This window comes from Papaver somniferum, chromosome 10 (genome assembly GCF_003573695.1).
Source record: "Papaver somniferum cultivar HN1 chromosome 10, ASM357369v1, whole genome shotgun sequence".
In the NCBI taxonomy this organism is placed as follows: Eukaryota; Viridiplantae; Streptophyta; class Magnoliopsida; order Ranunculales; family Papaveraceae; genus Papaver; species Papaver somniferum.
The window spans coordinates 84,330,783-84,358,768 of record NC_039367.1 but is presented as its reverse complement, the minus strand read 5'-3'; the positions used below and the strand labels follow the sequence as shown (position 1 = coordinate 84,358,768).

The 27,986-nt window shown below is 36.0% G+C and overlaps 1 protein-coding gene and 1 long non-coding RNA gene across 16 annotated transcripts; both read right to left on the bottom strand.

The window, feature by feature from the left end:
* Positions 1 to 8,204: 8,204 nt before the first annotated feature.
* On the bottom strand, positions 8,205 to 14,472 carry LOC113318300. Of its 13 annotated transcripts, none has more exons than XR_003344403.1 (13): positions 14,269 to 14,472; positions 13,932 to 14,131; positions 13,324 to 13,421; positions 13,099 to 13,191; positions 12,848 to 12,977; positions 12,616 to 12,705; positions 11,565 to 12,040; positions 11,390 to 11,460; positions 10,977 to 11,048; positions 10,674 to 10,755; positions 9,623 to 9,844; positions 9,391 to 9,448; positions 8,205 to 9,257 (listed from the first exon to the last, which is right to left on the bottom strand). It is a non-coding gene; the product is annotated as an uncharacterized LOC113318300 (long non-coding RNA). The 13 variants fall into 13 exon arrangements; XR_003344409.1 differs by having other exon boundaries at positions 11,565 to 11,828; XR_003344411.1 differs by having other exon boundaries at positions 11,565 to 11,616.
* A 5,886-nt stretch (positions 14,473 to 20,358) lies between these two features.
* LOC113318838 (RNA polymerase II subunit A C-terminal domain phosphatase SSU72-like) lies at positions 20,359 to 22,691 on the bottom strand. Of its 3 annotated transcripts, none has more exons than XM_026567091.1 (4): positions 22,352 to 22,691; positions 21,668 to 21,813; positions 20,788 to 20,849; positions 20,359 to 20,704 (listed from the first exon to the last, which is right to left on the bottom strand). In XM_026567091.1, the coding sequence occupies exons 1-4, from the start codon at positions 22,564 to 22,566 to the stop codon at positions 20,603 to 20,605; spliced, it is 525 nt and encodes a 174-aa protein (XP_026422876.1). In that variant the 5' UTR covers positions 22,567 to 22,691; the 3' UTR covers positions 20,359 to 20,602. The 3 variants fall into 3 exon arrangements, with proteins under 3 accessions (XP_026422876.1, XP_026422877.1, XP_026422875.1); XM_026567092.1 differs by having other exon boundaries at positions 20,788 to 20,843; positions 22,352 to 22,690; XM_026567090.1 differs by having other exon boundaries at positions 20,788 to 20,906; positions 22,352 to 22,684.
* Between the last annotated feature and the right edge of the window lie 5,295 nt (positions 22,692 to 27,986).

Below are 27,986 nucleotides of genomic sequence, written 5' to 3'. Positions count from 1 at the left end.
CGCGTATATCGCATGGGTCAAAATATGTATTTTTGCCCAGGATAAGACTGAGTTACCCACTCTTGAACTCAGCAACAGGGATGGAAGCAAAACGCCGCACAAAATATAAGAAGAAGAAAAGTAGACCTAGAGATAGTCGCTGCTTGTGTGTTTTTAAAAACAGAATTTCGAGTCATATTTATAGGATGAGATACTTGCAAATCAAGTTAGGTTTTTTGTTTTCTTCAAAAACAAGTAAAACTCGTAAAAGGAATTTCCCACAAATAAAACTCTTAAAAAATAATTTTGGAATTAAATTCCTAAAGAAAAAATTCTCCCAAAAATAAATCCGTGTAGGAAAGGGACTTGGTGCATTGTATACGCGTATATCGCATGGGTCAAAATATGTATTTTTGCCCAGGATAAGACTGCCCAATATAACTTGAGTTAGCACAACGCAAGTTACCCACTCTTGAACTCAGCAACAGGGATGGAAGCAAAACGCCGCACAAAATATAAGAAGAAGAAAAGTAGACCTAGAGATAGTCGCTGCTTGTGTGTTTTTAAAACAGAATTTCGAGTCATATTTATAGGATGAGATACTTGCAAATCAAGTTAGGTTTTTTGTTTTCTTCAAAAACAAGTAAAACTCGTAAAAGGAATTTCCCACAAATAAAACTCTTAAAAAATAATTTTGGAATTAAATTCCTAAAGAAAAAATTCTCCCAAAAATAAATCCGTGTAGGAAAGGGACTTGGTGCATGGTATACACGTATATCGCATGGGTCAAAATATGTATTTTTGCCTAGGATAAGACTGAGTTACCCACTCTTGAACTCAGCAACAGGGATGGAAGCAAAACGCCGCACAAAATATAAGAAGAAGAAAAGTAGACCTAGAGATAGTCGCTGCTTGTGTGTTTTTAAAACAGAATTTCGAGTCATATTTATAGGATGAGATACTTGCAAATCAAGTTAGGTTTTTTGTTTTCTTCAAAAACAAGTAAAACTCGTAAAAGGAATTTCCCACAAATAAAACTCTTAAAAAATAATTTTGGAATTAAATTCCTAAAGAAAAAATTCTCCCAAAAATAAATCCGTGTAGGAAAGGGACTTGGTGCATGGTATACGCGTATATCGCATGGGTCAAAATATGTATTTTTTCCCAGGATAAGACTGCCCGATATAACTTGAGTCAGCACAACGCAAGTTACCCACTCTTGAACTCAGCAACAGGGATGGAAGCAAAACGCCGCACAAAATATAAGAAGAAGAAAAGTAGACCTAGAGATAGTCGCTGCTTGTGTGTTTTTAAAACAGAATTTCGAGTCATATTTATAGGATGAGATACTTGCAAATCAAGTTAGGTTTTTTGTTTTCTTCAAAAACAAGTAAAACTCGTAAAAGGAATTTCCCACAAATAAAACTCTTAAAAAATAATTTTGGAATTAAATTCCTAAAGAAAAAATTCTCCCAAAAATAAATCCGTGTAGGAAAGGGACTTGGTGCATGGTATACGCGTATATCGCATGGGTCAAAATATGTATTTTTTGCCCAGGATAAGACTGCCCGATATAACTTGAGTTAGCACAACGCAAGTTACCCACTCTTGAACTCAGCAACAGGGATGGAAGCAAAACGCCGCACAAAATATAAGAAGAAGAAAAGTAGACCTAGAGATAGTCGCTGCTTGTGTGTTTTTAAAACAGAATTTCGAGTCATATTTATAGGATGAGATACTTGCAAATCAAGTTAGGTTTTTTGTTTTCTTCAAAAACAAGTAAAACTCGTAAAAGGAATTTCCCACAAATAAAACTCTTAAAAAATAATTTTGGAATTAAATTCCTAAAGAAAAAATTCTCCCAAAAATAAATCCGTGTAGGAAAGGGACTTGGTGCATGGTATACGCGTATATCGCATGGGGAAAAATATGTATTTTTGCCCCATGCAAGTTACCCACTCTTGAACTCAGCAACAGGGATGGAAGCAAAACGCCGCACAAAATATAAGAAGAAGAAGAAAAGTAGACTTAGAGATAGTCGCTGCTTGTGTGTTTTTAAAACAGAATTTCGAGTCATATTTATAGGATGAGATACTTGCAAATCAAGTTAGGTTTTTTGTTTCTTCAAAAACAAGTAAAACTCGTAAAAGGAATTTCCCACAAATAAAACTCTTAAAAAATAATTTTGGAATTAAATTCCTAAAGAAAAAATTCTCCCAAAAATAAATCCGTGTAGGAAAGGGACTTGGTGCATGGTATACGCGTATATCGCATGGGGAAAAATATGTATTTTTGCCCCATGCAAGTTACCCACTCTTGAACTCAGCAACAGGGATGGAAGCAAAACGCCGCACAAAATATAAGAAGAAGAAGAAGAAGAAAAGTAGACTTAGAGATAGTCGCTGCTTGTGCGTTTTTAAAACAGAATTTCGAGTCATATTTATAGGATGAGATACTTGCAAATCAATTTAGGTTTTTTTTTTTCTTCAAAAACAAGTAAAACTCGTAAAAGGAATTTCCCACAAATAAAACTCTTAAAAAATAATTTTGGAATTAAATTCCTAAAGAAAAAATTCTCCCAAAAATAAATCCGTGTAGGAAAGGGACTTGGTGCATGGTATACGCGTATATCGCATGGGGAAAAATATGTATTTTTGCCCCATGCAAGTTACCCACTCTTGAACTCAGCAACAGGGATGGAAGCAAAACGCCGCACAAAATATAAGAAGAAGAAGAAAAGTAGACTCAGAGATAGTCGCTGCTTGTGTGTTTTTAAAACAGAATTTCGAGTCATATTTATAGGATAAGAAACTTGCAAATCAAGTTAGGTTTTTTGTTTTCTTCAAAAACAAGTAAAACTCGTAAAAGGAATTTCCCAAAAATAAAACTCTTAAAAAATAATTTTGGAATTAAATTCCTAAAGAAAAAATTCTCCCAAAAATAAATCCGTGTAGGAAAGGGACTTGGTGCATGGTATACGCGTATATCGCATGGGGAAAAATATGTATTTTTGCCCCATGCAAGTTACCCACTCTTGAACTCAGCAACAGGGATGGAAGCAAAACGCCGCACAAAATATAAGAAGAAGAAGAAAAGTAGACTTAGAGATAGTCGTTGCTTGTGTGTTTTTAAAACAGAATTTCGAGTCATATTTATAGGATGAGATACTTGCAAATCAAGTTAGGTTTTTTGTTTTCTTCAAAAACAAGTAAAACTCGTAAAAGGAATTTCCCACAAATAAAACTCTTAAAAAATAATTTTGGAATTAAATTCCTAAAGGAAAAATTCTCCCAAAAATAAATCCGTGTAGGAAAGGGACTTGGTGCATGGTATACGCGTATATCGCATGGGTCAAAATATGTATTTTTGCCCAGGATAAGACTGAGTTACTCACTCTTGAACTCAGCAACAGGGATGGAAGCAAAACGCCGCACAAAATATAAGAAGAAGAAAAGTAGACCTAGAGATAGTCGCTGCTTGTGTGTTTTTAAAACAGAATTTCGAGTCATATTTATAGGATGAGATACTTGCAAATCAAGTTAGGTTTTTTGTTTTCTTCAAAAACAAGTAAAACTCGTAAAAGGAATTTCCCACAAAAAAACTATTAAAAAATAATTTTGGAATTAAATTCCTAAAGAAAAAATTCTCCCAAAAATAAATCCGTGTAGGAAAGGGACTTGGTGCATGGTATACGCGTATATCGCATGGGTCAAAATATGTATTTTTGCCCAGGATAAGACTGCCCGATATAACTTGAGTTAGCACAACGCAAGTTACCCACTCTTGAACTCAGCAACAGGGATGGAAGCAAAACGCCGCACAAAATATAAGAAGAAGAAAAGTAGACCTAGAGATAGTCGCTGCTTGTGTGTTTTTAAAACAGAATTTCGAGTCATATTTATAGGATGAGATACTTGCAAATCAAGTTAGGTTTTTTGTTTTCTTCAAAAACAAGTAAAACTCGTAAAAGGAATTTCCCACAAATAAAACTCTTAAAAAATAATTTTGGAATTAAATTCCTAAAGAAAAAATTCTCCCAAAAATAAATCCGTATAGGAAAGGGACTTGGTGCATGGTATACGCGTATATCGCATGGGTCAAAATATGTATTTTTTCCCAGGATAAGACTGCCCGATATAACTTGAGTTAGCACAACGCAAGTTACCCACTCTTGAACTCAGCAACAGGGATGGAAGCAAAACGCCGCACAAAATATAAGAAGAAGAAAAGTAGACCTAGAGATAGTCGTTGCTTGTGTGTTTTTAAAACAGAATTTCGAGTCATATTTATAGGATGAGATACTTGCAAATCAAGTTAGGTTTTTTGTTTTCTTCAAAAACAAGTAAAACTCGTAAAAGGAATTTCCCACAAATAAAACTCTTAAAAAATAATTTTGGAATTAAATTCCTAAAGAAAATATTCTCCCAAAAATAAATCCGTGTAGGAAAGGGACTTGGTGCATGGTATACGCGTATATCGCATGGGTCAAAATATGTATTTTTGCCCAAGATAAGACTGCCCGATATAACTTGAGTTAGCACAACGCAAGTTACCCACTCTTGAACTCAGCAACAGGGATGGAAGCAAAACGCCGCACAAAATATAAGAAGAAGAAAAGTAGACCTAGAGATAGTCGCTGCTTGTGTGTTTTTAAAACAGAATTTCGAGTCATATTTATAGGATGAGATACTTGCAAATCAAGTTAGGTTTTTTGTTTTCTTCAAAAACAAGTAAAACTCGTAAAAGGAATTTCCCACAAATAAAACTCTTAAAAAATAATTTTGGAATTAAATTCCTAAAGAAAAAATTCTCCCAAAAATAAATCCGTGTAGGAAAGGGACTTGGTGCATGGTATACGCGTATATCGCATGGGTCAAAATATGTATTTTTTGCCCAGGATAAGACTGCCCGATATAACTTGAGTTAGCACAACGCAAGTTACCCACTCTTGAACTCAGCAACAGGGATGGAAGCAAAACGCCGCACAAAATATAAGAAGAAGAAAAGTAGACCTAGAGATAGTCGCTGCTTGTGTGTTTTTAAAACAGAATTTCGAGTCATATTTATAGGATGAGATACTTGCAAATCAAGTTAGGTTTTTTGTTTTCTTCAAAAACAAGTAAAACTCGTAAAAGGAATTTCCCACAAATAAAACTCTTAAAAAATAATTTTGGAATTAAATTCCTAAAGAAAAAATTCTCCCAAAAATAAATCCGTGTAGGAAAGGGACTTGGTGCATGGTATACGCGTATATCGCATGGGGCAAAATATGTATTTTTGCCCCATGCAAGTTACCCACTCTTGAACTCAGCAACAGGGATGGAAGCAAAACGCCGCACAAAATATAAGAAGAAGAAGAAAAGTAGACTCAGAGATAGTCGCTGCTTGTGTGTTTTTAAAACAGAATTTCGAGTCATATTTATAGGATGAGATACTTGCAAATCAAGTTAGGTTTTTTGTTTTCTTCAAAAACAAGTAAAACTCGTAAAAGGAATTTCCCACAAATAAAACTCTTAAAAAATAATTTTGGAATTAAATTCCTAAAGAAAAAATTCTCCCAAAAATAAATCCGTGTAGGAAAGGGACTTGGTGCATGGTATACGCGTATATCGCATGGGGCAAAATATGTATTTTTGCCCCATGCAAGTTACCCACTCTTGAACTCAGCAACAGGGATGGAAGCAAAACGCCGCACAAAATATAAGAAGAAGAAGAAAAGTAGACTTAGAGATAGTCGTTGCTTGTGTGTTTTTAAAACAGAATTTCGAGTCATATTTATAGGATGAGATACTTGCAAATCAAGTTAGGTTTTTTGTTTTCTTCAAAAACAAGTAAAACTCGTAAAAGGAATTTCCCACAAATAAAACTCTTAAAAGGTTTTTTGTTAATCTACTGAAGATACTCTTTGTGAATTTATGATCCCAATCATGAAAGTGCATGTTATAAGACGATTAATTCCGCGGTGTAATTCATGAAATACGTGTCGGTAGAGAAAAACAATGTAATAATGTGAATCGTTTTTGTCAAATCCATAAACACTGTTCTCAGCTATTTTTATGGGAATCCTGAGCGTCTAGTGTGTTGTACGACCTCCTATTAAAAGAAATGAAGAAGTTCCAGATGAAGCAGCAGTCAGAACTATGTGTCTGTAGCAGTCAGAACTATGTGTCCAACCCTGTGACAGCTAGACACCAATGTGTTGTACAGTTTTTTTTACCACTACTTACGTTATTATTGAGAAAAAAAGTTTACCGTCACCATCTCTCAAAGAACTAAACACGGAGTTGTACGCAAATGACTTGGCATAATTCAGCTTCCTCATACTTTCTGTGAATTCAGAATCACACATGCACTTGTCACCAACGACATTCAAAAGGTACAAACCAAAATCAAATACATGTTCATCGGTTAGCTTCTTTATATTATACTTTATGCTCAGTTTAAAATGTAGATCATCATGAATGTTAAGTTCAAACTTTGACCACAATAGGTATGCAAGATTTGCATTACAGTCACAGAGAGTAATCTTGAAAAGTCTTCTTAGATGAAATCTATTTTTCACCACGGTTTCCTCTTGTAAACACTTAGACCATTCATTTTCATCCCCTAAAATTTCAAGCGCAATGCACCCTCCTTTAAACGTACGATGCAGTTTCCATCCCATATTGTTTTCAACTTGTCAAATGAATTTGCATCGGCTGCAACCGTTAGTAATAGACGTAGGTAATATGATCCTCCGGCATTGGGACTAAGAAAGTACATCCTTGTAATTGCAAAACCCTTCTTCCTTACTTTCCACTTTTTCTTATCCCATACAAAATATTGTAAAAATTCTTGATAAGTATATGTTTAGTAGTGGGGTACTTGCGATAACAAAATATTGTGGAGATTCTTGATAAGTATATGTTTAGTAGTGGTATTCTTGCGATAATATTCAAAAAATCCCATCAATGTTGACTTATAGTTTTCTGCAACCGTATTAACTGTGTCCATTGACTTAGTTGTATCATACACGATTCTTTGTTGGCTTGAAAGATGAATATCCAGTAGATGTACATTAGGTTCTCTTGATGAATTAACTTAGCAAAAAAAATCTTCCTGATGCATTAAGTAACCGTATAAACGCCACGCATCCTCAGGTGGCCCAATATATCTTGCACCAATTTATTGTTGCCCATCATCACATCCACCGGAAAAACTGTTGCGCGATTGTAACCTTTAGAAATATATTTGTGTATGCATTTAACATCCCTTACTCCCCCACAGATTTCAATATTAATGTGGCAGTTGAACATCCTAGACAAAATGAGTTGTACATAACAACATTTGTGTTGTTCGCTTGGACAATTACCTCCTTCCCATTGTTGCGACGACGATATATTGGATATCCACCTTCATTCGTACTTATACTCTCGGTATTTTTCTTCGGGTATCCTGTGTCGCATTTTCCATTCTTCATGCACATATGAAGTCCACACCACATGTACCATGTTGGATTTTCTTACAGTCTCAAATAAAACTGGATCGGTTTTTTCATCCGGTAATTCAGGATACACAAATCTTGATTTCTTCTAGACCATCCAAGAACATCATAATATGCGTATGAGTTAAACCACGTTTCTGAAATTCATTTGTGAACACATGAACAACTAACTTTTCGAACACAATCTCTTTCTTCATTTCTTTCATCAACTCGGCTCTTTTCAACTTGAAGACACCGGTTGTGAGATTAGGACGATCTGAAGCATATCGATGGGTAAAAGATCATCTTGAACTTCTGGTCGGCGCGGATTCGTAGTCATTATTATGAAGATATTGGGATGATGATTAAACTGTGTAATGACTTATATATGCCTGTGACCACCAATAAAAGTTGATGGTAACACGTATGGGTTACCTTTATCATCGGGATTCGAGTCCTATATATTTTTGGTAAGAATCTGCGCCTGAGCTTAAAAAGACGAAAACTGTAAAATTATCTTCAGTTAGCTTCATAGTATGTTTTCCTATATCCGGATCCAGCGGTTTCAGATGAGGATCCCAACTCATCTCGCCATATGAAGTGTCCTCCCATCTTATAAAAATTATTTATGCACCATATAATACATTCATAATGTCACCGACACGAATGAATGGGTTGCTATCTTCCGAGGAAATGTGTTAGATTGAAAAAATTAGAATCAAATCTGTGGTTGCAAGCACGGCACTCAAAGATTAATGAAATCTGGTAAAAGATGATATTTCCTTACATTGCCATCCAAGTTTTATAACATTGTCATCTTGACCATAATCAGGTTCGATAAAAACTTTTACAATTACATGAAAGTTCCAATCCTTCTATAAGAAAAAATACTCACCCTACATATCCAAGTTCATTTATCTAACAGTGCCCCTGGCAATCGATTGCTTTTTAGAGCAGCGATCGCAATTGAGCTTCTATATTGAGAACCATCTCGGTAATTCAGCTGTGGACACTATTTCTTTGGTAAATCATCCAACCCCCGCAGAGGGTTTTAATGTTAATGTAACCGATAAATTGAGGATTTTGTATCTTGTAACGGAAGAAACTCCTCTTCGAGAACAATCAATTGAGAAACTCAAAGGGGAGAAATTGAATTTTTTGCAATATCGATCACAGTTGTAGGTTGCACATCAATTGGGAAATCCTAATCAGCGTATCAACTCCACGCCCTCATACCACAACCTTTGGTTCAAGCATGGCTAGGACATTGGCTTTCAGAAGTGGTACTGAGGGCATTATATACAAATGAAGAGAATATTGCACTGATCAATAATATATAACTAAAATCAATCTCTTTTGGTCAATTGAACCAGTGCCTCGTGTACACTTTCCTTTTATATGGGCTTTCTTCCAAACTCAAACGGTTTGAAGAATTCAGTAAGCAAAGATTCTTACCCCACATAAAATTTTCAAGTCCATATCCATATACAGGGATTTGCAGTGCCGCATCAGGGTCACTTTAGCCTATCCCTCCCTCCTTGAGATCCAACTCCTAAAGAACTACGTTCTACTAATTGTGATATTCACATACACCATGCCAGGGCTTGCATCTCTCTCATCTTCAATTTTTTACGATGGTCTAGATAGAGAATCCGCAGCCCCATTGGCCACCTAACAATCATAACTGGTACTTTCCAGGGATCCCCACCTTCAATAATTACTTAAATAATAATTTAGAAGACTTTCAAATAAGATTCCCTATAAGATTAGTACCTGAAATCCTAAATTAGTTGCCACATAAGAAAGCGTCATTTTTCTGTTCACATCAACATTGCAGTAAAAGTTAGGAACCTAATAATCAAAATCCCACCTCATAAGAGACTATTAAAACCGCTAATATACATAGAAATTTTAAACTCAGCAAGAAAATAAATGATACACCAACTTACCATCCTGATCAATTACTTGCATTAGCTCATCAACATGAAAATCCCATTGTGCGTCTACCTGCAGCAATATTATAAACATATAAACAAAACTGAGTCTGCATAATAAATTCTACACGCTTTTGTAATCAAATTGTTTAAAGCTTGAGAAACGATGCCTTACTGTTCTACCAAGTTAAAAAATAAATCAGAATCAAAATATTACATGAAAAGAGTCATCAAATTTGCAACTTACCGCTATTTTTATAGTTAGTTTTTCGTCATCGAGAACATGAGGGTGCTGAGAATGGGTGGTGGTGGTGGTAGTGCCTCTCACCGAGTTCAGAAGAGAGAATGAATCAAAGTGGGAAGCTAACTGTTCTCTGAAAACCCAATATGATTCACATCATTTGTGATTTTAAACACTTAACATCATCTGTGATCTGTGACTTCTGCTATATCTGGCTTGCTTATCTCCCTAGTAAGATAACATTGATAAAAGAATCAAAATTGTTGATCATGCAACAATAAAGAATATAGAGATGCATATCCATTTCTTATTGCTAGCGATGGCTATTGGGTTCGATTGGGATATCAAGACTTCACTATGTTGTTGTATGATCAGACTTTACATGGTCACAAAATTTATGAAACTGCATATACATAAATGCATATGATCAGACCCTACAAATGCTTAATGGTTTAAATTTTAAATGAGAAATGTTAACCCGTTAATTTATTACTTGGATCAACCACGACCTGAGAATTCTCAAAAGCAGAAGGCATTGCAGATGAGTTAAGAGGAGTGAGAGTAGAAGTTGTGGAGCTATAATTGTTCTAGGCTGAAGATGAAAGATCATTAACACCAAAGCATATAGGAAAGAATGGCTTTGCTTGAGTGAAAACGGAGCAGAGTATACCTTTTTTGAAAACTGAGAATAAATTCATTCATTCCTAGGTTTCTCAAAAGTGATTTTTTTCTTCTGTTTTTGAGCCTTTGATCCTAGTGACTGGAGTCGTTAAGGCATGGGATTGGAGAGTAGTTTTAGTTAGGTTATCGAAAACGCAATTGCCCAAAATCCATAAAGGTGTGAAATTTCAAGGTAATTTTGATATATGCTAGCCTAAAATCTCAACCAAAACCAATACTATTATAAAAGTTTTTGAGTACATAAAATTAATGGGATTTAATGGATTCAGTAAAGTTATTAAATCTTAACCTATGGCATTTATTCAAACACCTTATCAGTATATAATATAAGCTATACAAATTTCATAACAGAATTAACAACAAAAATTAGACTTACCCATAGGTGCATCCTCCAATCTGCCAGAATTTCTTGAAACAATCTACACTTCAAGAACCCCACTCAAATCTCCAAGCATCACCTGTACACCAAAAAGCTTGATGTGAATCATGTGATTCATAAAGCAAAGTGTGATATTTTATATGTGATATCCCCTAAGAATCCGCTCTGCGCCACTCAACAGCGTGTCAACAACAACACAATGCATGAGAGCAGTGACTTAGAGAGTATGTAAATGACCAATTTTTCAATATTTGTCGAATTCATGCTTACCGAAGAAGGTTGACACTTTAAGAGTCTTACCAATGTCGGAGAGGGATGATTTTGGGTACGACAACTACTGCGTCATAAATAGCTGGAACAAAGCTGCATATTCTGAGTATAGATGCAATAGAGCACTGTCAATAAAGTATTAAGATATACAGTTTGGGAGAAGATATCTACACAAATATAAAAGATGTCTTTGTATTACAAAATTCTGTTTCAACATCGATAAAACTAACACAGCGGTTCTAATTCTTGCTTAATGCCAGAAGCAGAGTAACTGCAGATTACTCGACTAAGGTTCTCCTAATTTAGTTAACATTAACAATAATGGAGGCGGTGTTCAGTACCAATAGTTAATAGTAGATCACGTTAAGAACGATGGGTAGAATTATGGTTGCCTTAGGAACAACAGAAAGATACTCAAACAAACAAATAATCAAATTGAGTACCTGCAAACCCACTACCCACTTCTGATTTCAACCAATGAACCAAAAGCATTTTCTTCTTTAACTATAAAACCCTACAAAATAACTTTGTTTTAGAAAATCAATGTTTCGTGTTACATTGATAATGGAGCTTTGCTAATGGAATAAAATGAATATATATTTCTATACATGATGTTACCTCATTTCGGACTGGTTTGAGAATTGAAATCTTTGTAGGTTTAATCTGAGAACTGTAATTAGAGAATTACACCCATATTTAAAAGTGGTAATCCAAAATTGCAGACAAAGTAACAAATCCAGAGAAGAATGAAATTGCAACATTGATAGGGGTATCAGGTAGTACTAATCTTTTAGTTGCGCATGCATAACAAAAAAGGGAGCAGCAAGAACACGATTGTCAAGCGATTTCCCATAAGCACCTATAATATTACAGAACTTACTCCTGAAACATCAGAGGAAGAACTTACTGTTCAGTAATGAACCACCTGGTGTACCTCATTAACCACGTGGATCAGTGTGGTTTCTATAACGGTTAAGATACATATATAGGAGTGCTATATAAAATTAATTAACAGCCGCCATAGAAATCAAATCTCTAAAGATTAATGTGGTTCCTCGGAGAGATACTTGCTCCACCTGGATCTAGAAACAACACTAATGGAAACTCATAAATGGTTAGTAATTTAAATCTGGCAAGTAATAAGAACAACACTCAATGTAAGACTAACTGATTAAGAGTATAGATACTGGTTCGTCACTTGATATTTATTGATACGAAGAAAGAGAATATGTTGATCAATTATCTGCATGTCTGAATCAATTTTCACACAACAACAAACTGAAGCTATCGAACTCAAGCTTATGCTAGCAACAAAGAGAAAACCAATGCCATCAAGTGATAGAGTTATCTTATAATTCCATCCAAAATGACAAACAATAATCCTAGCAAAAATAGAATTATCTAGTTCCTTGCACTTAGTCGAAGCATAGAGTTATCATGTTGTTAGTACGAACCTAAGCAGATTAAACCATAATGAAAGCATAAGGCAAATAGAGAAAGAGGGATAGATTGAAAAATGTTCAACTTAATCATAGAAAGAGGTCATTGCAAAGTTTTCTATGCAGTCTTTATCTAAAGATGTGTTGTATATTATGACTGTCTAAAACTTCACGAAAGATCTATTCTAGCCTACAGAGGAACTACTTTACAGGTTTAAAGAGACGCGAACCTTGGATTTGCAAAACTGAATCTTGTCAAATTGTTAGCTCAGTTCAAGTAAAAAGGCCATCTAAAACATCCATCGCAGCTACCCATCTGGCTATAACATTCACAATTCAGATCAAATAAATGTTAATTCAACGGAAGTGATTCCGCATTTAGCAGAAGTGTCTACCTTTAAATTCAGTACTGAATGCACAATGTCAAATCAACTGAAGATGAAAAGAGCAACTGTTACCCACATGAGCATTTCACTCCCACCAAGAAGATAACACAAAACATTATCATCACCTTCCTTTTTGCTTCAAAAAAATAAAATAAAAAGTCACCTTCCTTTTTCGTCATCAACACCACATCCTTGGTTGAGTGGTTCTACATCCCAAAAACATTCTTCAGTGAGTCCTCAAAAAATCTTAGCATTAAGTTTCTTTCCATCCTAATGCAACTAAAATAAGATGCAAAGACGAATTTATAACAAAAATATGAACCTCACATGGGACAAAAAAAATCACCAATGTCTTCTTCTACACATCATGAAACTCCGCTCGATCAAGATAAACTCCAAATCCTCTGATTCGTTAACATGCTTGAATTTATGTAACCCATGCACACAAAAATTCAAAGTATTTTTTAGTACTACACATTTAACTATGCACTGCACTACGTCTAAAAATGGCAAAATGTTAAACACTGGGATCGGAAATTAGTAACAGACTACCTTGATAGCTTAGGCCGTTTGATTTAGTTATACTCCATCCATTGTACAATTAGGTGGTAAATTTTCTGTAGTTGTGTGCAGTCGAGTTAGTGACACGCCTACAAAACAAATCAGGCAATGGGTAGTCAGCAGGCAACAACCCTAAATGTATAAGATTTACACTATGATTAGAGGAATTTTCTTTAACAAAACCATAAATAGATAAGAGTTACACTATATGTACAATGGGTAGTCAGCACTGCAGGCAACAACCCTCTGAATTTAAGTCGATTGATCTATTACGGACTTTTCAGTCAATAGATGACATCAATAAGTACAAACAAAGCATATATGGTACTCATCATGTCAAGTCTCTCTTGCAGAAGTAGTAATGCTTCGGAAATTTAAAAAAGTTACTTCATTATATTACATCCTCTTCTTTTGTATCTAATAGTTGAAGAGATATGTATGGGAACACCAAAGCCAGCACTTGACATGATTTTACACAATGTTACAAAAGAAAAATTCAACCTAACTACCCAACAGATCTGAAACACCCATTACCACTCTAAGAAACAAAAATTAAGGATATCAAAACACATAAATCAACCATAAGAACAGAAAATTACCTAGAAATTAGCTTGCGACACAGAGCCTACCGCAACATCTATCACCGCAAATACTATACAAACATCATCGAAACCAAACTTTATACAATCAATGAATCAATTCACCATAAGAAACCCATGCGTCATCGTTCTCATAAGTGGGTTCTGCCAGAGTCATTGGCTTTAAAAACTTCCCTTTCCTCAGAATCGACTCAGAAACCCTAATCAAATCAAAATTAAACAAAAACCCCAAATTAAAATTTATCCAAAATAACAAATACAATCGGTAAATCAAAAACACTATAAATACGAAACCCAAACTTATCCGAAAAACTAAATACAAAACTGAGACACAAACCACTTCTGGACGTGATATCTCGGTTTGGAATTGAGACAAAATCTCCAATCTGCTGAAGCATGAAGATGATGAAAGAAGGTTTCAACAGTTTCTTAAAAATTCTTCAATGATTTCTTTGATGTCAGTGGTTGATTGGTCATTACAATCAAATTCAAGGAGCTAGATCAGAGAAGCAACGAGGAATCGAAACCAAAAACAGACGGAATTTTTTTTAGTTTGTTTTTACAGATGTAATGAATATTTTAGGTAGGGCTGAACATGGTTTCGGTTTTCCGCTGGAACCAGACCAAATCAGACCAATTAGGAAGAAACCAAACCAAACCATTTATTAATGGATCGGTTACGGTATAGAAAGTGGAAAACCGATAGTGTTGGTTTTGGATTGGTTTGATTTTTAAAACCGAACCAAAAACCATTGAAAAACCGATTAATTTTTAAACTTAGTTTCTACCATTGATTTACAAGTATTAGATTCTACCATTGATTTAGAGGATAAATAGAAATCCTAAATCTATTTCATTATGATACTCTCCCTCTTTCTCTTTCTCCTTCTCTTAGTCGCCTCCCTTCTCGACCCCCAACTACAACTGCTGCTACTCGATTTTTTCTTCCCGTCTCCCTTATTTTTTATTTGTCAATAACTAAATTAAGATATATTATATATCTTCTTTTGATATCTAGATTTTGAGTAAGCTTTAACTATTCTTGATATTTATTTTATTTATTTTTTGTCTGTAAGTTTGTGTAAACCAATACTATCGGCAATTACGATTTTTTTATCTATAAATTTGTGTATTTTTTTTTTTTTGGTTTGACATAATTATTGGTTAACCAAAAACCACTGGGACAAACCGAAACCAACTGGAACCATTTGGAAACCGAACCAATGCTTAATGGATTGGTTTGGTTTAGATTTTTAGAAACCAATAGTATTGGTTTCGGTTTTGGTTTGGCTAGAAACCGAACCAAAACCGACCGTGAACAGCCCTAATTTTAGGGCTCTAAAGTCTAAACCTAACGGCCAAAAATAACAGCTAACATCTAGACGTGTGAGTTTTTCTGGCATCGTTTTAAATAAGTGTGGCCCCCTGTCATTCCCAGCCGTCCAAGTCAAACGAAATCCAGACGATAAGGACCGTGAGATGACCCTTTTCGGCCAATCTTGTCCACTCTTTGATCAAGGAGTCAATTACCACGTCTTTTTGTAACTATGATGGTTAGATGTAATCCCAATTGTGTAATAAAATTATGGAAACTAGATTAGTGCCCGTGCTACACATCGGGTATTTTTTTTCTTTTACCATATTTTTGATTTGATGTGCGCGGGGCTTCTCCCCGCACCGTGGCAATGTATTTTTTATTTAGTGTCATCACGCCCCGTTTAGATGCATTCAATAAGTGAGAAAAGATAGGAGATATGTGCAAATCCTTTTTATTTATTTTTCCTTTATTTTTACAGAAATATGTGAGTTTTCCCTCTTTATGTATAATTTTGGAAAATAGAATCTTAATGTGGTAGGTACTCGACTTCCAAATTGAATTTGGACTTCTATGAAACTCCAAACTCAGTAAATTAAGTTTTTCTTTTGAGTTTTTAATTTTTAAACCAAGCATACGTTGTCAAATTCCCTCACTATAATGCTCGTTTCACAAAACTCAAAAAGGGTTTGTTTCGGTCAATGGAAGCGAGGATTAACTTAGTTGCGATGGTCTTCGTCCTGCCCCATGGCGATGCATTTTTAATTTCATATATGAGGGACGTCGACACGGGACTGCCCGTCCCGTGTGACACTTTTTTGATTTCCGTATTATAAGGAGTGTGCATAAATTTAGGAAAAAAAATTAGTGAAGAGTTATATTGCTCTTATTTACCTTGTGCAAGGTCAAAGCTTGAAGTTTTAATGTTGAAACTAAGCTGGCGAAACAATTGGTCAGTTGAAAACTTGTCGTGTTATATTCTTAACCTCCTCAAAAGAAGGCATCCTCGAAGACCAAATGGTAGACGATGAGCGTCAGTGGAACATATTTTGGAGTAAATATGTCATGTCAAGAATCCCATTAAGATGTATAATTTTTTGAAATAGGACTGGCACTGTTTAGATTCCTTAAACTTTAGTCGCCAATTGTTTACGTGTCTCTGTCCGTAATTAATTGCATAATCTAGGTGACATCTCCAATCGTCAACTCTCCATTGACACCGCATTGGGAATTGAGCTGATGTTGGAGAACCAATCCACCGGCCATTTCTATATAAGTGATCACAGGAAGTGGTAAGAGAATTAAGAATTGGCTTGACTAGTGGGAAGGAAAACCCACAAAAAAACTTCGACGTAGAATCCTCTTTTCAGAATCAATTAGGCTCTTTAAATTCATGGTTGGTTTCCCAACTGAACACGTTCTTTATTTTTTCTTGTTTTTATGGTAATACACGACACGTTTTTTTTTTATTTGAAACGATTTTTTTTTGTGTCAACGATTTCCTTTTTTAATAGGATTTCGTTTTTAAAATTTTCACCTATTAAGTATTCACTTTTTTTCTTTAATTTGTTTAACGGTTTGGACGTCAGTTTTGTCCACCCTTACTAAAGTACAGTTAAGCATAAGTGTAAACTCGGTGTAACTAAATAATTCAAGCTTAAATTCTAACATAAGTATTGTCTACCTACTTTTATTTTTAACACCGTTACTAAAGGACAGTTAAGTATTTGATGTATCCAAATTATAACCAAATTTTAATTATTACAACCAATAGAGTTATGCCAAGTGTCCTCACCATAGCTTCTGCATTAGAAAAGGCCTTTTTAGGCCAATAAGAAGCGAGGGTTTCATCACCGTTTAATGTGAGAGCTTTATTTGTCAAGTCCTTTAAAGGGGAAGATGCCAAAATAGCGAATTCTTACATTTCATATAGGAGCCCATTGCTTAGGCCTGGATAAGCGGTATTGACTGATGACTTCTTCACCGTTGAGTACCGCATATTGATTCCACTTCGTGGCCTCATGCATGTCCTACTGTTGCGCAATGTCCGTCTCCCGTGTTGGTGATTTTGAACTGCTTCAATACTCTGGATTCTAAAAACACAAATGTAAATTCAGTTCCATAATATCCTTGATTGTTTTACGTTCGAAAAACCTAAATAATAATACATCTTTACTCAAATATTTTATTAAGTGATTATCAAAGAGGTCAGAGGCCTGTTGAAGGGCGGCAGGATTGGTGGTACGCATAGCAAAATATAATCTAGATACCTCGACACAGTTATGAAGTAGCAACATCTCACTCTGAGGGTCTTTGAGTTTTTTGATAGCAGACATTAACTGAATAGTCTTGTTCACCCTACTCAGCACCATATCGCTCATGAAATCCAAATCCAAACTCACAGGATCACCCAAAAGCTTAACTCCTTTGCTAGGCCTACCAATGTCCTTGGGGAAAACACCATCAACAATGCTACGCAGATCGAAAGTAGGCCAAAATACTTCAGTTTTCTTGATGTTGAGATGTAGACCCCTGCTCGGACCTTCAGATTCTATAATTCTCAAAGCTTTGGCAACTTCAAGGGTGTCACCGATGATAGTGCCATCATCGAGGTATCAATTGTGCAATTCGAGCTGACATCGAGAAGCAGTGGACTTCACTAGAGGGTGAAGTGTCAGAGCAAACAAAAGGGGAACGATAGGGTCTCCTTGCTGAACACCAAGTGCAGAAGACAAAATGTACTGATCTTAATAGAGTCTAGCAGGCCTAGCATAACAGAATTCAACCCAACGAGAAATACTTGGACAATGAAGTCAGACCTCTCTAATAAGGTGGGACCTGCACACTAAGTTAAAAGCATTCGAAAAGTTAATAAGCAACATGGACATCTTACCCGAGTGCCCCCTCATCTCTAGCTAACCGTTTACAGCTTGAAGTATACTTTCTCCTCCTACCGGCACACCCACCCCAAATTGATGATCACCCAAGTAAGATTTCATAGCTTTACCGAAGGAGAAGGCATCCACCTTAGAGACCAAACGACGCCAGATAGTACCAACAACAATAGGCCTAATCCCACCACCAGGTTTGAGAAGAGGCGTAAGCGGTGCACTAGCAATAATCTCTCCCAAAACCTTAGGGCACTTGCCTTCCAACCAAAGGTTAACCACCCCTGCAATCGAAGCCAGCAAATCATCCGCAACTGCAACAGCTGCTCCACTAATCGCGTAGAATAGATGCTGCGCACGCAGGCCATCACACCCACAAGAAGTACCTCTGGGGAAGCTCTTGATTGCCCCTAAGACATCCCTTGAATCCACCGTAACTAGGTCACAAACAAAATCCTCCTCCGGAATGGAAGGTGGTGGTACTGCTGGATGCTTAGATTGTAGTTCAGACAACGTATCCTCACTACGAGGAGCAATCCCATTCGAAGACAAAACACGAATCGTAGCAGCATAATGCCCAAAACCAATCTTTTTCCGACAAGCACTTAGGTTGGCAACTTCCGGTTTCTTTTTGCTGTACTGTTGGGATTGCTGATGGCAAGGCTGCCGAAGCAATTTAGTGATCAGCGTGTAACAACCAATAAGCTCTTTCCAAGCCAAAAGAGCATGTTGAATAACAACAATTTGGAGACGCTGCTCGACCTTCCTTCAGCAGAACGCTTGTCTCTATAGCGCGTAAGGGTGCATATGGGGAGGAGAAGCAAGCGAATCCAACCAGTCAAGTCAGACGGTTTACGAAGCACTCTGTCCAAGCACTCCTTCAAGGTAGGGAGAAACCTAGCCTACACTGGTAAGGAATGTTATTCACAGTGTAAAACTGCCTTTGGAACACAACTTTAAGTAAATCTGTGGACATGGAAAAATCCTCATCTAACACAACATCATTCTCAACCCTTTCTGTGGAAGCCACCATGTTGGCTTCAGCTGGCACAATCGAAACAGGTGAGTCTGCCACGTCTGGCCTGACTACTCCGTGAATGAAGAAACCTGCAGAATTGTCGTTGAAAGGACCAGCAATAACGTTGCCCTGAATTCCTACCTGACACTTGCAAGAGGACCTCCAAGTATGCAAGTTCATGCAGTGGCAACATAGCCACATACGCAGTTGTAAGAGTAGTCCTTCCCAAGCGCAAAAAACCTGCAAATCATTAGAAATGATGTCTCTGCAACTGGCCTTGTTATCCTCCGAGAAAAAGTGTCTATCCTGCAGATGTTTGAGAATAGAGCCCTTAGCATAGCCTCTACCATTCACTCCATCGCGACAACTGTCAAATTTTTTAAAAGGGCAATGGCAGTACCCGTTCAATGAAGCAGCATCATCTATAGGAAGAGATAAAGGTGTATTTTGACCCAGTTGAGGAGAAGAAGGAGGTAAACGAGGTGATGGAGGGGGTTTCTTGGAGGAGCCAATAGCAGAACGTGAAGAAACATGCATGATATGAAAACAAACTTCAGAAACCCTAAAAAAAGAAACAGATGCCCTAACTCAAGAAAAAGAGAAAACGCTGAAAGAAGCAACGAAAACAACGTGGAACAAATGCAAGGAAGAAAGCAAAAGGAAAATGGGGAGAAATCCAAAACAGAAAAAAAATCCAAGGATGAGACCAATCCATTGTAAGACTCCAGCTTTCAGTCGCCGGAGCTCATCGCCAGGAGAGAAAAAAATTATGTATGAAAGAAGTTTTTATCAACAAAATTATATATTTTGTTAATGTTTATTATAAAAGCATAAATGATTCAAATTTATTTTTATTACATACACATTAATTTTGCGCGAAAATATAAATATTTTACTTTTTTTTCTTGTAATTTCGGATCGGATAATTATCCGATATCCGGATAGATATTTCGAAGTGAAAGTTACTATATCCGTTCGGATTTCGAATCGAATTCGGATAGTATATAGTATTTTTTGAATTCGGATAGTGCCCTATCCGCATCCGTTTTATAGTTTCCAGGATGTCCAAATTTTTAATTTTTAAGAATGTTAACAAGGTTCCTAAACCTAAATAACAAATTTCCAAATATATAAGGTGGCCATAATACACACAGCTCCGTCCCTGACCAAAAACGTTGGATCAATCATTTCTTTGAGTTCAAAATGGAATCAAATCAAATACGAAATACTATATAATAGTAAAACAGAAAACTAGCTCAAATTTGTACACTGACTTTTCAGTAATTCGTGTAGCTGTTCAATTACAATGACCAACAAGAGAAGCTGGGTAATCCCAAACAGTCATAATCCCTGGGATTCTAACACTAAAAATATCAAGAATTTAGCCAGGTTAGAACTGAATTACTAGCAGAATAAAACATGTCCACTTGGTGGGAACAACTTGCAGTCTCTAATAGATCGAAATGTTGTACACGATTTTCCGTCTATTTTGTCTTTCAAATGTAGAAATAATGTCATCAACCTTTTCCTCCCATGAATCAGTCGCTTCAAGCTGTGTAAAGGGTCAAAATTAATGAGAAATGACATCTGACAAAATTTCTTCAAAAACTAAAACCATATAATGCACGTACAGACCTCTTGGCATAAGTCCAGAGTAAGCCTAGCTCCTACTGCTGCCTCCTCATGATTATCTTTAACTTCCAAGTTGATCACCAACACACTTTTCATCAGAACATGGTCACGAGTATGAAGATCTGCACAATTATAATGGTTTATACAACAAACATCTGGCTATGAGCAAAAGAGTTCTATGTTTGTCCTTGGTTTACTCATGAATTTCGTGTCTATGCAAATTTGCCCATAACCACTCACAATCATCTAAAATACAGAAACCTGAGCTCAAGAGCATTAAACAGGTTTCCATCCTTTTATGAAGACATAAAAATGTCAAGTTTCCATCTGTTGAACCTTTTATGTTCAATAGGATTAGGAATTTCTTGTACAAGAGTATTTGCAGTGCATCCTTTTACGGCCTACATGCTTTTAAATCGTTACTCATTTCATTAGACTATCTAGAAACATCTCTCGTAGATAGACTATGCTAAAAGATCCACAAATAACACAGTTTTCAGTATATACAAACAAACATATTGGAATGCTGTAGCACTATGGGCACCATTAATCTAAGCATGTCACAGTCACCCATACATTTATAAGGAAGGAAACGAAATGTAAGTGTCCAATGCCCGAGACTATGAGAGCTATCCTTTTTTCTATTTTTCTTTTCCTCTATCCTTTGGAAATCAAACAACATTTAAAGGTCAGTGACAAACAACTATGTTAGTCGAAGTTGTTGCAACTTGAGTCAAATTTGTCGACCTACATTACACCGAAATTTGTTGTTCAAAAAATTATTTCCTCAAAAAATGAAATTTAATTACCAGTTCTAAGAAGTACGCATAAGTAGAAAAACAAGGGAACTCAATCAAACAGGATATAATGGTAAGAAAATTACCTTCTATAACCATATCAAAAACCTTCTCTTCAAACGTGAATACCACATCAAAAGTACCATCAGCAGAATTCTCTTGCCAGCGTTGAGGCGCAAGTTTGACACCTATATTTCGTTTAAGCATTGGCAGTATTCCATTGCGCTTGTATCTATATCAATCTTAAGAATTCACCCTGCTTTACATTCAATTAATACACGATAATGAATGCAGATGAACAAGTTGACCTTATTCTAGTTAGTTCATAGCATACTAAACTTCTTTTCTGTTCGTTTCCTTTACTCACACTTATTTTTACTGAACATATACTACTCAAATGACTATGTTTTCAAACATCTCACTGTCAACATAGTTATCGCAATCCTAAATAGATTGTTTACCAACCTAAATCTCATTAAACCCTAAGTTAACACAATAAGTGAAACGGGAAAGCTTTAGCAAACTAAATTTCAAATTCAAGAGACAAATCATCTTTACCTCAACAGAAACCATGGAGAAACTCCCTAGAACTAGTGCAATTTTAATAAGCAAGTACATCAATAGTGATTTTTAGCACAAAAATACCTTGGGTTTGACCAAAATTATGATTCGAGAAAATAATAAAACCCCTAAATTCACATGAAAATGCTCAATCGGATGCAAGAAACAAAAACTATACTGAAAAAGAGAGGGAGTATATTGAAGGATACAATTCAGGATCTTTTCTTCTGAGATCATCAAACATCTGTTTATAAGGTGTGCCAAATTCATAAACATTAGGTTCTCTTAATGAAGGACCTGGAAGTTTAACATGAGCTCCAGTACCATAAGAAGCTACATCAAAACCTTGTCTTTTCAGTAAACAATGTGCTTCCATACTTCGATTCTGGTTTGATGAACAGACCATAGCATATCTAAACTTCATTACTAAGAGAGAGATTTCTTCGAAATTCAGAAATCACAAAGAGAGAGAGGCAGGAGATTCCAAGGGGGAATATGATTTTTTGAAAACCCTAGTTTAGTTTAAGACGACAAAAAAGAACTGGAAATTGGGTTCGATTATAAACTGGATTAACAAGAAACACCCCAAATTTCCCTATGATCGGCACTTAAGGCCGGAACTAGCCATACGGGTGGGACAGTCTGGTCAGCATTTTTCTTAGCCCACTGGGCGAGTTCATGGGCAGATTGTTTGCCAAACGATTTACATTTACATAAACAAAAGAGAGAAATTGAAATTTCAGACTCAGGGCTTTAATAACTTCGAAGAGCGGATGAGTGCGGTGATCCCTTAGAAAATTCTTCTTATTAATCTGATCAATAATTCCAGCTGCATCACTTTCCACGATAACCTTCTCATCCTTCCTTATCGAAGCTATCCTAAGTGCTTCTCTGATTGCTTGCACTTATTCTTCTTCTGCAGAGAAATAAACTAAGTTAGTTGATTCAACCTGGATGAATGAGTGATTTGAGTCTCGGATAATCAAACTCATTCCCCCGTTGCTGGAATTTGGGTTCCAAACTCCATCTGTGTTAATTTTTATCCAACTTTCTGGAGGAGTCTCCCAAGGAGAGGATTCTTGATAGTTTGCATCAATCTTAGCGATTCGATTGAGAGGAGTAGTTGCATGAGATGTCAATAGCATTGATTTATCTGTTGCCATTATAATTGATGGTTCTTCAGTTTTTCTAATGTATACAATCTCATTTTTGTTAGTCCAAATTGACCATAAAAGGCAAGCAACTAAGGGGAAAATTTCAGATCTCCCAAAAGAGTCTTTATAGGGACTAAGTTGGAGCCAATTTATAGATGTCTCGTACTAGGACATAGTTTGTGTAGTTGAGCTTAGACTTCACGGCGTTTATCACTTGAAGACGAAGAACTACTAAGGAGAGCTTGTGGAACTTCATCGACAAAAGGTATGTGGATACTTAAACTAATCTATCACTTGGAAAGTATATTTCTACTATATCTCCTATATTGAGACATAAGTCGTATTACGATATTGTTTTCTATATACACATTTGAGATTTCGAGCTGAGTATATCTCGCTTACATATTTCTCGAAATATGTGTTGGTAAGATTTTGCTTCGACCAAGTTCATCTTGTATCATGAGAAAATTGTCGAGTAACATCTTACATGGTTTGTGTGATACAATCATTTGGTGTAAGACTTGGAATGTTTCGATAATGAATATTTCAATATCTTGAAAATTGCTTTGATGCTAGTAGTGTGTGAAAACGGCTATTGTCATTATAGAAGAATGTTTCAATGATTGAAATAAAGAGTTTAGAATCTTGTAATCATCTTTGGATATAAGCATAGTGTGTTCGCACATTAGTGTATAAGTCCAAAACCGGGAACCTAAAGTATGCATACTTGTGCGTATACAAAAAAGGTTGTAGGAGACTGGATAAGTATGCGTACCCGTACGCATACTGGCTGAAAGTTCACGTCCGTGAATTTCTGCTGAGTTTGAAAACTAAATCAAACTCAAATCCGGTCACTTAAGTACGCATACCCGTACGCATACTTAAGTAGGTTACTTTCTAAAATCGGTTGTACATGAACCTAAACATTTATCAATAAGGAATGCAATCTTTGCAAACCGTGGCTATAATGTTCATGTATTGATTCGAGTGAATTAAACCGATTTTGCCTCAATTGTGTTTTCGTATAAATCTATGAGAATATAGCAATTGAACAACTCTTTAACTAGTTTCATTTGAGTCATTTGAAATAGTTATGGTTAAGATGAATAAGGTTGATATGAGAGTAATCATAAGGCTAACCTCGGTTAACTATTTGTGAACCAACATGGTGTACACGTTTGGGTACGGTTACATAAACCTAAATGAGGGTACATTTCATTTGTGTATGACAAGCTAAGTTCGATCTAACGGTTGAAAGATATTAGCTTGGTTGAATCAGGTTTTTCATCTAACGGTAAATATTGAATGCTTTGTTACCAAGGTAACTTGGATTGCAAACCCTGATTTGAAAACTATATAAAGGAGAACTCTAGCAACTGAAACCTAATCCCCACACCTATTGTGTGTTACTAGTTGCATAATTAGAGTCGATTCTCCTTTAACCTTAGGTTTCTTCTCGAGACCCCGTAGGTTAACGACTTGAAGACTTCATTGGGATTGTGAAGCCAGACACAACTATTCTCTTTGTAGTTGCATGATCTGATCTTGTTGTTTCTATCGTGATTGAGTGCAATTGTAAAATTGGCTTGCGATTTATATCTCCGATAGTCAAGATAGAAAAGTAGTCACAAACACCTTCATCTCATCGTTTATGATTCCACAATAACTTGTTTCGCTTGTCGATTGAGTTTATTGTGAGGTGATTGATATTACTAGGCTGTTCTTCGGGAATATAAGTCTAGTTTATCAATTGGTTCATGTTCACCTTGATTTATCAAAAGACGGAACAAAAACTCTTGGGTATTTCTGTGGAAGACATATTTATTCAATCCTAAAGACTTTTTTGTGTGAGACATATTTGTTTATCAAGTCTTCGACTTTGGGTCGTAGCAACTCTTAGTTGTGGGTGAGATCATCTAAGGGAATCAAGTGCGTAGTATCCTGCTGGGATCAGAGACGTAAGGAGCGTAACTGTACCTTGAATCAGTGTGAGATTGATTAGGGTTCAACTACAGTCAAGTGCGAAGTTAATTGGTAGTAGGCTAGTGTATGTAGCGGCTTAATACAGTGTGGTGTTCAATCTGGACTAGGTCCCAGGGTTTTTCTGCATTTGCGGTTTCCTCGTTAACAAAATTCTGGTGTCTGTGTTATTTCTTTTCCGTATTATATTTTGTTATATAAATTGAAATATCACAGGTTGTGCGTTAAGATCAATCAATTAGAATATCCAAACTTTGGTTGTTGATTTACATTGATTGACACTTGAACATTGGTCTTTGGTACCGTTCAAGTAATTCCTCTTATATTCAATCGGGCTCGCAGATTTCTATTTTCTAATTGCAGATTGAATTAAGAGTTAGAGATATTAAACTCTTTGATATAATTTATTCTAGATTGAATCTGACTGTCTAGTTGATTCTCTAGAAAGTGTATTGGAGTAAGTCTTCTCAGATTTCCAAACGAATTGTTGGGTGTGGTTGTTAGACCCCCGCATTTTCAATTGGTATCAGAGCAGGCAAACACGTTAAAGACCTCATAATTCTGTGTTTGTAGCGATCTGAGGATGGACGATACGGTCTCTGATAAACGCATTTCCAGAAATAAAAGTTATGTTTCCTTAAAGTCTATTAAAGAGAAAGATTTGTCAATCTCGAATATAGAAGAACCTTGTGTTCAAAGGAAACGGACATACATTGACAAGTGTTTCCCCGACTACCTTACCGACGAGTCTGCCTCTGAAGTTGAAAGGGATACATCCAAAGAGAGTGAAATGATTCTAAAACTTGTTAGAATCCAGGCTGATAATGTCAATCGGTTGAGACACAAAGTCAATGTCCTTGTTGGTATGATATGTGAGCGTGACTCTCGCTCAAAGATTCTTAAAGAGGAAAATCTCAAAAAAGATACTTTGAAAATTGAACATCTCTTAAGTAAACTCTCATTTCAAGAGTGTTCAAAAGAGTTCGCCATACCAACTGCTTCTGATTTAACTGGAAAAATTACTGGTTCAGAAGCAAAAACGAAAACCCTTTCTGTTGAAAAAGATATGCATGTATCTTCTTCTAATCAAGGGAAGCCCACATCACACAGAAGAAAGAATTCTCCCGACAATGGTGTTAAGACTGTTCTGGCTAATCACTCAAGTGATCAGAAAGTGTGTCTCTTTTGTGATTCAAAAGGGCCATGTAAAGAAAAGAGGAATTCTAGGTTGAATGACAATTCTATTATTCGTCTTCAACACACCTTATATTTAATTCTCAATGGTGTAACTGACATTCGTATGTCTAAACCTATTGGTTTTAGTACTCACCCTGTGTACCTCACCAGGAAAGTCAGTTCAATATGTTCCTCAAATGTTCAAACACATAACAGTCTTCCTAAGCCATATCGACGAAGAAGAACTCATGGATATTCTTCGATTAAGAAGGGAGGTTATGTTGTTCATGATGTGAAAAAGGTACCATAAGAAGGAAGCAATCGAAAAATAGAAGCCAACCTAAAAAAGGATAATTGAAGGATATAAAGATATCATCAACAGGCTGACAAGTCCCTCTGTAAATTCTTCAGGTAAGAATCGACACTATGCATCATTTTTTAATGATAGTAAATTTTAGGATAACTTTTCACATCATAATGGTTTTCCTCCAAAGGTCAGGAAAAAGAGGTTTAACCAGAAACAACATTCATTTGATGAGCTCAAGGCTCATACTTGTGCTAATTAATCACAAGGTTGAATTCTCACTCTCAATAAAAATCCTGAGCAAGATATTTTTCAGGTATACTTGATGGAAAAATATGTTTCTGAATCTCCAGTTATCTTCTTATCGTTCTTAGCTGGTTTGTCAATTACAAACACTTTTTGTTGCATGAGTATTTTTTTGTTGTTGTTCTTGTTCTTGTTCTTGTTTTGGTTTTACTTCTTCCAAAAAGGGGCGTCAAATTGCTATGCTCTAAATTTTTCTCTTGTGAGAACAAATTTATTTTAGAGTTGAGTTTTTTTTTCTCTTCTAGCAATTATGGGTTATACCTTCTTCGCAACCGTCTGGTATAAGGGTAAGTCTATGTACGTGCATGTATCTCTTTTGATACAGGCACGAATCAAACTTGGAAAGCCCTAAACTTTGGTTCTTGTGTAACCTATAAATACCAAACCTTTTATAGAGTACGCATACTTTTGGTGTGCTCTTTTAAGGATGGGATCTACTCCAAGTTCTTGGGATTTACCAGCCGATTCAATTGATGATTCGGTTTATTTGGAGTTTGTTTTGAAGAAGAAGAGAACCCTTGTTAAGTCTAGTGAACTCGAATCCTGTGCCTCATGTTATTATGCGTTTTCTCATCAAGATCGATAAAATGCTGAGATGGTCTCTGCTAAAGTAGTTCATGGTTTTCTCACTCATCTTGGGAAGACTCAACTGAAGCTCGAGAACTCTGTAAAGGATCTTAACTTGTTACGAACTGAGTTGAAAAAGGTTGATTCTGACCTTGTTCTCATGAAATCACAAGTTAAGGATCTTCTCAATGAGGATATCTTCTCCGAAGATGCAGTTGATACAGTTAGTCACAAGTTTGAAGGTGTTGGTACCAGTGAAGCTTCCGTACAGGAACTCTTATTATGGTTTGTGATTACTCTTTGTTTCTGAGTTTGTTTTGGTTTATTTATGTCTAGTAAATCTTCTTTTTATGTTTT